Source organism: Bos grunniens, chromosome 3 (assembly GCF_055505025.1).
Source record: "Bos grunniens cultivar Pamir isolate PY7600 chromosome 3, Bosgru_T2T1.0, whole genome shotgun sequence".
NCBI lineage: Eukaryota > Metazoa > Chordata > Mammalia > Artiodactyla > Bovidae > Bos > Bos grunniens.
The window spans coordinates 12,405,127-12,419,387 of NC_141167.1; the positions used below are offsets into that span (position 1 = coordinate 12,405,127).

The 14,261-nt window shown below is 43.1% G+C and overlaps 1 protein-coding gene across 2 annotated transcripts in view; it reads right to left on the bottom strand.

Moving 5' to 3' along the window:
- The window catches only part of GRIK3 (glutamate ionotropic receptor kainate type subunit 3), a 248,779-nt gene that overhangs the window by 89,782 nt on the left and 144,736 nt on the right, over positions 1-14,261 (bottom strand). For both annotated transcript variants that reach the window (XM_086394212.1, XM_086394211.1), the window contains exon 2: positions 7,039-7,215. In XM_086394212.1, coding sequence (XP_086250338.1) covers positions 7,039-7,215 — 177 coding nt within the window. The remainder of the gene's footprint in view (positions 1-7,038; positions 7,216-14,261) is intronic.

Below are 14,261 nucleotides of genomic sequence, written 5' to 3' on the forward strand. Positions count from 1 at the left end.
CATAAAGTGGGACCTCAGGGGCGGTCATAGGGAGGGCTCCCCAGGAGCCACTGCCCTTTCTCTGGCAACTATCTCTAGTTTTCCTTTGGGCTCCACTGCCTTTCCCACTTCCAGCCTCTGAGCGGTAGGGCTACAGGCTCTAGCTGAAATGTTCACTCACCACCCCCAGGCCAGTCATTGGTTTGGAGGCTGGTCATGTGACTAGTTGGAGCCAATGGGATGGCATGAGATCTCTCACTGAAAAGGGGAAACTTCCTGCTATAACTGGACCTGGGAGGAGTTAAGACCTGGAGGTAGTGTAGGCCTCTAGTGCTCACAGAAAAACCCCGGTGCTTTTCTGTGAATGGAGTCATTGTGGAGGAGAGCAGAGCTAAGAGACAGAAAGAAATGTGGGCCCCGTGATCAAGTGGCACCCTGGACTTCCGTTACCTGAACCAATACGTGCTCTTTTTGCTTAAGCCAGTTAGGATTGGCTTTCTGTCACTTGCAACCCTCACTGCAGCATGAGCACACCCACCAGCTTGTGGCCATGGGAATGACACAGTGTGCACATATATGAGCACATGATGCATGTGGGAGGAGGCAAGACATGGATGAGCAGTGCATTCACACATGTCCTGGCTGCCTCAAGGGCCTCTGGGAAAGACCTTCTGGGCTCTGACCCACCCCTAAGGTTTGCAAAGCCCAGGGCCAGAGATCAAATAGAGGCCCATGTATCAAGTGGCTAAATACTTAAATACTTTAGGTCAAGCTAACAAACTGTTTTATAAAACATGCCCTTTCCTTCTACCTTGGCAAATATGCTCAAAACAACCTGGAAAGTCAGGTGAGAATGGAGACTTCTACTCAGTGATGTGGGGAGAGGTGGCCTCAGCTCCCCCACTCCCTGCCCCCTCCTCTTTGATCACTAGTTTCATACTGAACCATAAAGGGCCTTGAACTCATCATATGGACACCCTACTTCTTATGTCCAAGCTCTGTCCACACCCCTTACAAGGAGCTGTCTGTTGGTTACCCCTAGACAGGGCCAAGAGTATGACCATGGCAGCATGGCTGTGCCTCCAGAGGATGGCACACGTAGGCCTGGAGGCCAGCACAGAGCCAACTGGGCAGAGGACTGTAAGAGGGATCTTGAAGGAAAGGATTTCGATCTTGACTGTGCGATGGTAAAGGTAACTGCCGTGACAGTTACGACAGTCATGATGGTGTCTTCAGACCACGTTGTGAGGCTGTTGATGATGATGGTGATGGTGGGGGTGGAGTGGTGATGGTGCTGTAACAACGGTGGGACGGTGATGAGGGGATTGAAGATGATAAATATGCCAATGTCACGCAAGTAATGGTGATGACGATGGTAGGGATGAAGATGGTGATGCAAGTGCTGATGAGAGAGGAGGTGATGACCATGTTGATGGTGATAACAGTGATGGTGGTGATGATGTTGGCGTGGATGAGACTGGTGATGAAGACGCTGCTGTCACTGCAGTGCTGCTGCTGCTGCTGCTCCTGGCAGTGCTGATGCTTCAGGAGTGGAGGTGATACCATGACTACAGTGGTAATACTGACTGTGGTGATGTGCACTGGTGTTGAGGTGTTGATAGCGGTGATGACAGTGTGATATGATGACAGTGACCACACTGGGTTTCATTCTGCCAGAGATGCAATGACTGGGTCCCACTGTTGGGTTATAGGAGGTATAAGCCCTGCCTTTCACCTATTCCTTCTCTGTGACCTCTCTCCACATCCCTTTTCCCATCCCCTTCATGTTCCTTCCACCCTCTTAGGGGCTTCCGGCTTGGAAGAATACTGCTGTCCCAAAGGGACGAGAGTAGGGTTATAGCAGCAGCAGCTTTCTCTCCAGATGTTTCCAGGGCAGCAGCCAACTCTTGTTCTGGCAGCTCTGAACACACACAGCAGTAATTACATTATTTGTGACTTCAATTTTGAATCCATTTTCTGGTCATTTTACAGTAACTCAGTGGTTCACAGTCATTGCAGGAGTCCACAGCCTGAATGCAGTTCCCCCGCCCCCTTTCCATGGCAATTGTAGTTATAGCAAAAATTATCCCAATCAATTTGTGTCTTAAAAGGAACTGAGCTGCCCAGAGAATAAATGAAGGCAGAGGAGCCTGGGGAGGGCTGGGTCGATTCCAGGCTCACTCCGGTCAGACGCTCTCTGAGTTGTTGGCTCAGGCACTGCCTGGCAGTCACTCTTTTAATTTTCCACAAAACATTTAAAAATAAAGACAATAAGTGAATGTCCCTGTTAATGGGAAAAGACCTTCTGGGCCTCATGTGGAGGGAAGGACTGATACAACCAGGGCTGGCCAGGCAGGCAGTGCCAGGCTCTGTGCCTCTGCATCCCCTCAACCCACAGGGCCTGAGGTGGCTGGGTGGGTCCAGCTGTGACGAGAACCTCTGCCTAGAAAAAATGAATTATCATTGGGTTAATTAGAATGAGGCCTAAGTTCACCCCCCTGGAAGAGTCCTAATGATGCTCCCAAGAAATACATTTTCAAAAACCAAAGATCAAAAGGAAAAATAAAGATCACAGAACACGGGGTTCCCCGAGGGATAGAGGGTACCCAATGGGGAGTATGATCCAGCAGCAGAAATACCTTCAGGGTCAGACGGCGATGATTCTAACCACAGTAGGGGTCTGTCTTAGGTGTGTTATCAGAAGGACATTAAGGGAGAGTGATGGTAGACAGAAGCCACTTAATTTTTTCATTGAGATATAATATAATTCAGTGGAGTGCATTAATTTTAAGCACAGACTTCCATGAATTTTTACATATAACTGTACTCACGTAACTACCACTTAGATCAAAATACAGAACATTTGCAACACCTAACAAGGTTCTGTCTTCCCCTTTCCAGTTTATATCCACTGGACTCCCTCCTCCAAAAGTAATCACTGTCCATTCACTCAACAATGTCTGTGAGCCTCATCCATGATGGTATGCATAGCAAGAGTTGCTTCTGTTTTTATTGCTGATTCAATTCCATTGTATAACTGTACCCTCCCCCATCTATCCATTCTGCTGTTGATGGACCTTTCCTTTATTTCCAACTTTGGCTATTATCAAGAAAGTGGCTAGGAATATCCTTACACACATATATTCCACTTTAGTAAATATTTTCACACAGTTCTCCTGAGAAGTTGAACCAGTTTTCACTCCCACCAGCATTATGTAGAAAAAATATACCTCAACTCATACCTCCCACCCTACCCAGAAAACCAATTTGACACAGATCATAAAGCTAACTCTGAAAGATAAAACAATCGAACTTCTAGAAGAGAACATAAGAGAATATCTTCATGACCTTAGGATAGAAAAAAACAGAACACAAAAGGCATTAGCCATAATGGCAAACATTGATAAATTGGACTCCTTTAAATGAAAAACTTTGCTCCTCAAAAGATACTACTAAGAGTGAGAAGGCAAGCTCATTGGCAATAGATATATGCAGTACGTATACGCAACAGAGGACACGTATCCAGAATGTATAAAGACTCCTACGAATCAATAAGAAAATGACAAGCAATTCAATTTTCAAAAGTGGTTGAAAGCCTCCAAAAGGCACTCCAGGAAAGAGAAGCTCCAAATGATCTATTAGCATATGAAAAGATGCTCAATAACTCTGGTCATCAGGGGAATACAAAGTAAAACCACAGTGAGACGTCCACCACATAAACCACCAAAAATAAAACATACTTCAGCACAAGTTAGCGAAGACGTACAGCAACCACGACTGCCCTGCTTTACTGCAGGGGCATGGGGTGCTCATTGGTACAGCAATTAGTTGGAAAACTGTTAGGCTAAACAGATGCACGGTGGATGACCTCACATTTCCACTTAGGTATGCATCCTAGGAAATCAACCCTGAATGTTCATTGCAAGGACTGATACTGAAGCTGAAGCTCCAATACTTTGGCCACCTGATGCGAAGAACTGACTCATTGGAAAAGATCCTGATGCTGGGAAAGATTGAAGGCAGGAGGGGAAGGGGACAACAGAGGATGAGATGGTTGGATGGCATCACCAAATCAAAGGACACGAGTTTGAACAAACTCTGAGGGATAGTGAAGGACAGGGAAGCCTGGCACGCTGCATTCCATGGGGTCTCAAAGAGTCGGACATGACTGAGCGACTGAACAACAACAAGGCATGCCTCCAGTGAAAAATGTGCGCTTTTGTGCCCAAAAGACATCAGCAAGAATGTTCACAGCAGGACCACTCTGTGGCCTCACATGGAAACAACTCAAATGCTCAACAGTAAATTTGCTTTTTAAAAATTGTGGCCTATTCATATAATGGAATACTATGCGACAATGAATAACAAGAGACTACTGTTACATCTGACAACAGAGATGAATCTCAAGATCTATTGAAGGGTGAAGGAAGCGAGACTCAGAGAAGTATATATTGGTATTCTACTTAGGGAAAGTAGGAAGCTCCTCGGCAGGCTCTGAAACTCTGCTCCTGGCTCACTGCTGGGCAAGGTCTCTGCGCTGAATGGCTTGCACACCACTAGAGAGTCATCATAGCCTTTTAGTGAATTTTAGGGAAAATGGACAGAAGGCACAGCCTGGTCCTCTGGGGTGGTTGTGTGCATACAGGTCTCTGTGTTCTGTCTCCAGGCATCGGTTTTGTGTTTTGACCTTTTCACTGAGCAGTTTTGATTGAGGTCAACCATTTTCCAGCTGGACAAGGCCAGGCAGAGAGTGCCAGCATGGACTCTCAGCAGGGAGATGGAGACCTGACTGCATGGTGTTAGCCGCAGTGCTTGCTGGGAGATGGCTAGGAGGATGGAGGTAGGGAGGAGAGCACGCCAGCACCAGAGAAGCTGAGTGATGGAGTGATGGGGAAGGACCACTCTTCAAGGCTAGCAGGGTGGGTGCCTGTAGTTTGTGTGCAGGTTGGCCCTGAGGCAGTGGCCTCAAAAACCTCAGTGACAGCTGTGTTCAACATCAGAGACCCCTCGATCTTCAGTGCACAAGGGAAGGAGGAGCAGGGTGGGTGAGACAGGGACCACCAACGGGAAAGTGCCTGAAGGTGTGAAGCCTCTGACCTGATGGTTCAGTGGGCGGACAGCAAGGCAACCAGTGTAAAAGGAACAAAGTCTGATGGTACTTTGTATGAAGCAGGCACTGCTCTAATCACAGAGGTGTGCCCGTTTTGTAGATGAGAAAAACTGAGTCACTGTGTATTTTGTGCACGGTCACACAACTAAGAGTGGACAGGGTGCAACTCTGGGCTGTCTGGCTCCAAGCCCATGCTGCTCTGCCTTTCTGTACGGAGAGGTTTACTTTACAATGGGGCTTTGCAAAAGAGCTGGGAGCAGGCAGCACCTTGGCAGGTCTGCACTTGAGAGCCCAGGAGACCTTGATTAGCTACTGCGAAGCCCTTAGAAAGACCAAGGGGATCGTGTTCCCAAGATGCATGGATATCACAGTCAGCTCAGCCTGGGCAGTGGTCCCGGGCAGTGATGCTCAGCCTCCTGTGCCCTATCCTCATACCTCTCATTCACGGGTTCATTCAATGGCCATTTCATTGAGCACTTACTATATGCCAGCCTTTTAGGTGCCAGGCTATATCAGGTAACAAGAGAGAAACTTCTTTTCAGTGGTGTTGGCAAGGAGGGGAAAGACATTAAATATCCACAATGATTTAACTACAAATTGTGATAAGGGCCTTGAAGAAGAAAAGCGAGGGTCTATAAAAATATATTATGGGATGAATGACCTAGCTATCTCTGGGAACCAAGACTCCTTAGGTCTGAGGGTTTTTTTAAATGGAGTTCCATGGACCTCTAGGGTTCTATGGAAGTTATTCCCAAAGTTATTTAGGCCTTTAAATTAAATTCCATTTAAATATATGTATGTGGTATTTTTAAAAGACAGTAACAAAAGAGCATACTTGTATACTCAGATGTGCTATATGCCACATTGGAAACTGGTAGCTCATTCATGTATTGACAAATTACCATGATTTTTCCTTGAGGATCTTGGAATAAAGTTCTCCAGTCCTTTCTGTACAGGCATTAGAGTTTACTGTAAACACGTCACTACCGTGAAAGAATATAGCCCAATATTTTAGTTTTGATTTTTTAAAACTCAGGTATGGTGAAAACTGGAGAAGGCAATGGCACCCCACTCCAGTACTCTTGCCTGGAAAATCCCATGGATGGAGGAGCCTGGTAGGCTGCAGTCTATGGGGTCTCTCAGAGTCGGACACGACTGAGTGACTTCACTTTCACTTTTCACTTTCATGCATTGGAGAAGGAAATGGCAACCCACTCCAGTGTTCTTGCCTGGAGAATCCCAGGGACGGGGGAGCCTGGTGGGCTGCCGTCTATGGGGTCGCACAGAGTCGGACACGACTGAAGCGACTTAGCAGCAGCAGCAGCATGGTGAAAACTGTTTGATTGGATTTACTACAATTATTTTTGTGAATTATGGTTTTATTGTTATAATGTAGCAAAAAAAAAAAAGGGAAACATACTTAAGCTGAGGTCAGTGTCAGACTTCAAGTGTCATCCATCACTGGGGTCAAATTGTTGCAGCCACAGACACAGCTGTTTTTGTTTTTAGCAAGTCCTTTTATGGCAAGTAAATGTTGCATGTTTGAATCTCTACATAATCTGTTTTATATATATTTTAAATACCGATTTACTGGGCAGGATTTCAATGAAAGAAGTAAATGTGAAAATGCTGGCTTTGGTTCAGAGGCTGTAAAGACCTGGGCTGCCTCCTCACCCATCTCAGACTCCATCCCTCAATACCCCACCCCTTCCCAAGGCCCTTCATGGCCTTTGCCTGTGGCCTGGGAACTCCTGATGGGCAAACCACTGCTCCTGGGAGGTGACTCAACTTAAGCCTAACGGGGCCTGAGGCTGCTCCAAAAACCAGGCAGAAAAGCTCTAATCCCCAAACCCAGCCAGAGACTGGGTATGTTTTAAGGACGTTGGACAACAAACACAGACCCATGCCCCCCAAGGCCAGAAAGAGGACGGTGGGGGCAGCACACTCACCCTTCTTGGTGGCCTCGAAGCTGTCATGGAAGTGGATCCTCTGGATGTCATAGGTCAAGGTTGTGTTGGGCAGCAGAGTCCTGTTTCTGTTGATGATGTTGGCAGAAAATCGAAAGGCATGCTCCTCGGCGTTCATGACCTGGGCATTGGGGCCGTCTGCATACTCAAAGATTCCTCCTGCGAGAGATGGGGAAAACTGTGTGTGCTGGTGAAGGAGGAGGTATGCTAAGAAATATGCTTGGCTCAGAAGGTTTTATGGGCCAGATTCTTCCCCCAAATGTTCAATAAGATGCCAGGTAATCCCCCTATGTAGAAATTGTGCTGGAGCATAAGAAATATGAAAATTCTCCTAGTTCATTTCACTCAGCTGGCAAATTCCTGATAACAGACACTGACAAACAGATCCAAATAAAACTGACCAACTTATGAATGTTGCTATGAAAACTCTCAGTAGAATGCTGGCAAGTAGAATTTACCAGAATATTATTACAAGGATAGCATACCATGATCATAGAGTTGTATTTCAGGAATGTAAAGTGTGGTTCAATATAAAGAAATCTATGAATATCATTCCATTGCATCAGTAGTTCAAAGGGGAAAAACATGATCAACTCACAAAATGCAGGAAGGCATTTGATAAAATTCAATATCTACTGCTGTTAAGAATGCTTAATAATCTAGCTCTAGAAAAGATACTCACTTGAAGCATCTTCAGCTCAAATTGGTCTTTAATAGCAACTAATGGTGAAACACAAGAGGCATGCTCATTAAAGGGAAAAAAGAGAAGGTGTGCAGAGAGTTACATTACACCATTAACCACTGAGATAAGAAGGAAATATAACTTGGAGGCACACCTCTTAGGAAGAAAAACATTCTTATTTGCAAATGATATAAATGCCTTCCTAAAAACTCTTAAAATAATCCCTTAACATGAAAACCAATAAGAACTAGCAGGAGATTCAAGTTCAGTGACCAGTGAGCACAAATTAAGTGTTACTTTAAATAAACAACAACCAGCAAAAACTTAATGGCCAAAGGATTTCCTTTGCAATATCAGCAAATATTAAATAACTAATCATGAACCAACTCCAGTATTAAAAATGGCAACAAAATCAAAGACTTTGGGTGACAGACGTGAAAATAGGAGGCATGTTAAATGAGGAAGCGTGTCATGGCGGGTAGACAGGGTCAAGGACAGAGGTCATGGTGGGTAGACAGGGTCAAGGACAGAGGTCATGGTGGGTAGACAGGGTCAAGGACAGAGGTGTCTAAATTACTTTTTCAGTTTAATGTGACTCCAATCAGAATCATAGAATATATATGTACACACACACAAACACACTTATATATACACACTTTTTTTTCACTTGACAAAACAGCTCTAAAATACATCTGGAAGACTAAACAGGAGACAGCCTACACAGAGATGAGAGATGACTTGCACTGCCAGATTTAAAATATATCATGATGCCAAAATAATTAAAACCAAGCCCTAACGGCATATGAAAACACAGATAAGTCAATAGAATGAGATAAAATCCCCAGAAAGAGGCTCTAGTAGAGATAAATATTTAAGACATGATAAAGATGGCTATTTCCAATCAGAAGGCAGAAGATGAATTATTCATTAATTGTGCTGAGACAATTATTCAATTATTTGGGAGAAATGTAAGATTCCAATCTTAAGCCATATATCAAAAAAAGTTTCATGCACTGAAACGACCCAGAGGGATGGTACGGGGAGGGAGGAGGGAGGAGGGTTTAGGATGGGGAACACGTGTATACGTGTGGCGGATTCATGTTGATATATGGCAAAACCAATACAATATTGTAAAGTTAAAAAATTAAATAAAATAAGTTAGAAAAAGAGTTTCAGATGGAGTAAGATTAAATAGCAAGGAAGTAAGGGAAGGAAGGGGAAGAAACACTATAAAAGAACCAAAAAGACAATAAATATAGGTGAATATTATATAATATTGAAGTGGTGGAGGCCTTCCAATAAAGTCAGAAATCGAAGGAGAATGATTGATAACTTCATAGAGACAATATAAAATGTGTAGATTTCAAAACCCCCATAAACAAAATTAAATGGTAAACAAACTTGGAAATAATATCAGTAACATGTAAAGATTGATGCTCTAATTTTACAAAAACCACTTAAAATTCTTTAAAAAGACAAATACTCAAATGAAATGAACATACTCGAATGAAAATACTCAAATACTCAAATGAAAAATATGCAAAGAGCAAGCATGGGCTTTGCACAAAAAGAAAGAACAATACAAAGGAACCATTCATACATGATGAAATGTACATTCCCACTAATAATCAAATAAACACAGTCTGACCCAATAGTGAAATGCCGTTTTCTGACTGTCCCACTGACAAGCATAAATACACGGCAGCACTCAGCTCTGCCCAGGGCATTCAGAAATGGACATTTGCTTAACTGTTGGTAGAAGTAGGCGCCAGTACATCCTCCTTCCTTGATGGCTGTTAGAAATATATAAAAAGGCTTAAAAACTTGCAGATCTTTGACTCAACACCTCCGTTTCTAGTAACTGAATTCAACAATGAGTACACAGATCATGTGAAAGGAGGTAGATCTAAAGACACTCAACACCAAAGAAATAGTAAATGAATGGCAATTTTTTTTGCCATTCATTTACTATTACATGGAAATAGCTATATATTTCCATATAATAGCTAACATTTAATGATTGGGCAATATCCATGATATAGCTTTAAGTGAAAAACAAAAGTTATAAAGCAGAGATGCAGTGTGACCCTACGTTAGAGAAGGAAGAATAAAAAGGAAGATGAGGAGGGATTTATGTCAGTGACAAAAGAAGAGAAGACATTTCAAAGCAACACCAGTAAACAGTCCTAGGTAATAGATTTCTTAATTTGTTCTTTCTGCTTACTTTCCCCATATAAACCTCTATTTGTAAAAAAAAAAAATTAACTTCATTGAAGTATTATTTACATAGAGAAATTCCACAAAATTCACCATTTTAGGTGTACAATGATTTTTAGTAAATTTACTAAATTGCATGACCATCACCACAATCCAGTTTCAGAACATTTCCAGCAACCCTATAAGATCCCTGGTGCCCACTTACAGTCAATCATTGTTTTCAGTCCTCTCCATGCTCCAGCCTCAGGCAACCATTAATTTACTTTCTGTTTCTAGAGATTTGTCTTTTCTGGCCACTTCCTTTAAATGGAATCATATTATGGGTGGTCTTCCGCATCTGGCTTCTTTCACTGAGCATAATGTTTCTGAGGCTCATCTCTGTTGTAGCACGTATCAGTACTTCATCTCTCTTTATGGTTAAACAGTACTACTTTCTATGGCTGTACCATATTTATTTACCCATTCACCACCAGTTGATGGGTATCCAGGTTGTTTCACTGTTTTGAAAAATGATTTTTTTGAATGTTTAAAAAAGTGAACAAATAAATCTGTTATTCGCCCCACCCCCATGCTGGTATTCCAGCGGGTTACAGTCATAACACAGAGTGTGCACGCACGTGAGTCTGTGTGGGGGTGCAGCACATCCGTAAATCAAGACAAGAACACCTCCTCAAATGTTGAGTAGGTCTCTCTGAGTGGAAGGATTATGGATGACTTTAATTTCCTTCTTTGTGTTTTTCTGTATTTTCAAAAAGTTCTGCAGTGAACATGTGTTATATTTCTAATCAGAAAAGCCATCATGTGATGGTGTGTATGTGTTTAAAGGAAAATAAGTGATCAAAATACCATCTGATCCAGTAATTCCACTTTCTACAGATACAAATTTAGAAAAAGTTAGAGAGTTAGAGACACATAAACATTTATGTATAAGGATATTTTTGACATAATATTGAAAAAATAGAAACAACTCAATGTTCAAAAGCAGAAGACTGCTCAATGTATTAAAATCCACCCATATGGCAGAACAACTTGCAGGCATTAACAGTCAGGGTATAGGATGGCAGGATGTGGTGTCCGGGATTTGCTTCAAAATAATATGGGCGGAGTGGAAGTGAAGGGGATGCAGATAGGATAGGAAAAGTCATGGGTTGTTGGTCCAGGTGGTAAGTACACAGGGATTCACTATCCCATTCTTCCTAAGCACAAGCTTATATAAGCATATCTTCCATGATAAAATTGCCTTCAAAATCGTGGTATATAAGGTAAAAATAGCAAATCACAGTCATGCAATCAGAGAAGAGACACAGTATCATTTGAAGATGCTTATTACCATTTTCTTAAAAACTCAAGAGAATCATATCAAATCCTAGTAGAAAGTAAACAGAAAGCTCATCAAGGGGCCAGCACATAAAAACGTATATAGAAAAATGTATAGCCTTCCTATAAATCAGCAATAAACAGTGAGGAATTACAAGGGAAAAAAGAGACCCTATTCACAAAAGCAACCGCAAAAAAATAAAATACTTTACAATAAACGTGCAATTCCTATATCAAGAAAACTACAAAACTTTACTGGGGGACATAAAAGAAGACTTGAATAAATGGAGAGACATAACTTTCTCTTGGAAGGGAAGGCTCAATATTGTAAAGATGTCAGTTCTCCTCAAATTAATTTATAAATTTAATGCAATTCCAATTAAAATCAAAAAGGACATACCAGAAGGGCATACACCAAAATGTTAACAGAAGTTCTTTCTAGAAAGTAAAAAGATAATGGATTCCTTTTGCTTTAGTGCTTTTCTCCCTCAAGTGTTCTGCAATGAAGAAGAGCTTTGGTAATAAGGAAAAAAGCTTTTAAAAAATGCTCTTAAAAAATACTTAATGATACCGGAAATGCTCATTCTGCTTCCCCTGAAAGGCAACAAAGTAATACTACAGTATGAAACCTATTTATCAAATGAAAAGCACGTAACTACAGTTACAGAAAAAAGACTGGAAGGATTCATACCATGGTACCAGTGAGCTTCTCTGGGAAGAGAGATTTATAGATACTTTTAATCTTGCTGTTTGTAGTTTCTTGATTTTTCCAAATTACTTCCAGTGAATAAGTATTATTTTTAATATTTTAAAACATAAACATTAAAAAATCTTTTCCCAAGAAAGTCTAGGGAGAAAACTAGCCATTACAGAGTCCTATCTCAAATGAAAGTCAAAGATCACGGGAGAAAGGGCCATTTCCTAGGGCTTCACGTGTCCTTGCCTGCCTCTCAGACAGTGGCAGGTTGACGGGGGGAAAGGAGAGAGGGGGTCCCAAGTCACTGAGACCCAAGCCCAGAGGCTACACCATTTGGTTCCATGAATACCCATTGGTCTCTGCCATGTGCCCACCTGTGACTGGGTGCTGGAATGAGAGAAGTCAGTCCTGGGCCCCTGCTCTCAAGGAGGACTCAGCTGACAATAAACAGATGACCATAAGCAGCACATACATGTGGTAGTCAGCTGTTATAACCAAGAGTGGAGTGGTTCTCAACTTAGGCTCCAGAGACAGCCAGACCTCAATGCAAACCCCAGCTCTAGTCACAGGAGGAAGTTACACTCTCCAAGACTCAGTTTTTCCATTTTCAAAATGGGGTACATATTTCCAAGGTTGATTGCTGCCAGGAGGAAAGAAAACAATGTAGCTAAATGCATGGGATGTGGCCAGGACTTAGTAGTTATTAAAGGACGGGTGAAACAATGCTATTTAGGAAAAAACAAAACAAATTCTGAGCTTCTACATTCTAGGTCAAGGGTTGACAAACATTTTCTGTAAAGAAGCAGCAGTAAATATTTTTGGCTTTGTGGACCGGAAGGTCTACTGGACTCTGCCATTGCAGCATGAGAGAGGCAGCCAATATGTAAATAATGGCGCAGTTGTGTTTCAATAAAACTTTATTTACAAAAACAAGTGGTAGGCTGGATTTGGCCAGGGGGGGCTGCAATTTGTCCCCTCTTCCAAGTGAAGAGCAGTCTTTATCTTAGAGGTAAAAGCACCTTGAGGCCTGGATGGAGAAGAAAAGACATTTATAGTACTGAATTGCTGTGTGAAAGAAGCAAAGGTAGGCTGTTGATTGTTTGTGTGGGGAGTATGGGTGAGAAGGGCCCAAGAGAAAGAGGGTAGATAGGAAGTGTGCCCAAACAGGGAGAAAGGAAAGGACAGTATATCCCAGGAGCAAAGGCAAGTGACCTCACGGCAGGAAAGGCCATGCTAACACTTTAGTGCCCATTTAGCCTGAGCTGTGGTGTTATCTCCTTACTTACAGGAGCCTCATAGTTTACCAAAGCCAGTCACAGAAAACTACCCCCGGCTTGCGTTCTTTGGGGACAGTGAAGGAAGGTGGGCAAAGCCTGGCACAGGGTGAATTGGGGCAGAAAAAGGAAAAGAGGTGCAGAAGCTGGGACGAGAGAGGGCATGGAAAATTCAGCAGAGAAGGAAGTTGGAATAAGAGGAGATGAGAAACTTAAGCCCTAGGGCATCTCAGAGATGCTAGGAAGAGGCTGCCCTTCAACCTCTATCCCCCAAACACAGTGTAAGCTTGGGTCATCCTACTTGAACATTAGGGGCAAAGTGCCCCTGAAGTTTGAATGTCTTGGGATACCCAGAGAGCAAATATTTAGATACAGCACAGAGGTTCGGAGAGTGGGTTCTGGATGCAGAAGACCTGGTTTTGAATCTTAGTTCTGTTCACCGGCTGTCCTCTCTCTAGAGAACTGCTCTTACCTCTGCCCTGGGGGCAGAACGCAGGCAATAACTGAATGACGACGTGCTCACTCACTCAGTCATGTCTGACTCTTTGCGACCCTGTGGACTGTAGCCCGCCAGGCTCCTCTGTCCATGGGATTCTCCTGGCAGGAATACTAGAGTGGGTTGCCATGCCTTCCTCCAGGGGATCTTCCCGACCCTGGGATCGAACCTGAGTGTCCAGCATGTCCTGCATTACAGGTGGATTCTTGCTCTCTAAGCCACCAGGGCAGCCCTAACTGAGTGATACCGGGGTGCAGTATCACTATAAAGGGTGGTCCCCTTGTCTCAGGGTGGGTATAACTGTGGTGCATGTATGCTTCCAAGACTTTTCCAACACTGCCACCTTACATCAGACAGAGACCAGAGCTACCCAAGGCTGCCCAGCTCTGTCCCCTTCTCTATTTTGCTGTGCTCACTCCCCTACAGGGTTTTCCTAAAGCACATCCTTCCCCGTATCAACCCTAGGCACCTGAATCCTTGACTCAAGCTCTGCATCTGAGAGACCTGACCAAAGACAGGGGT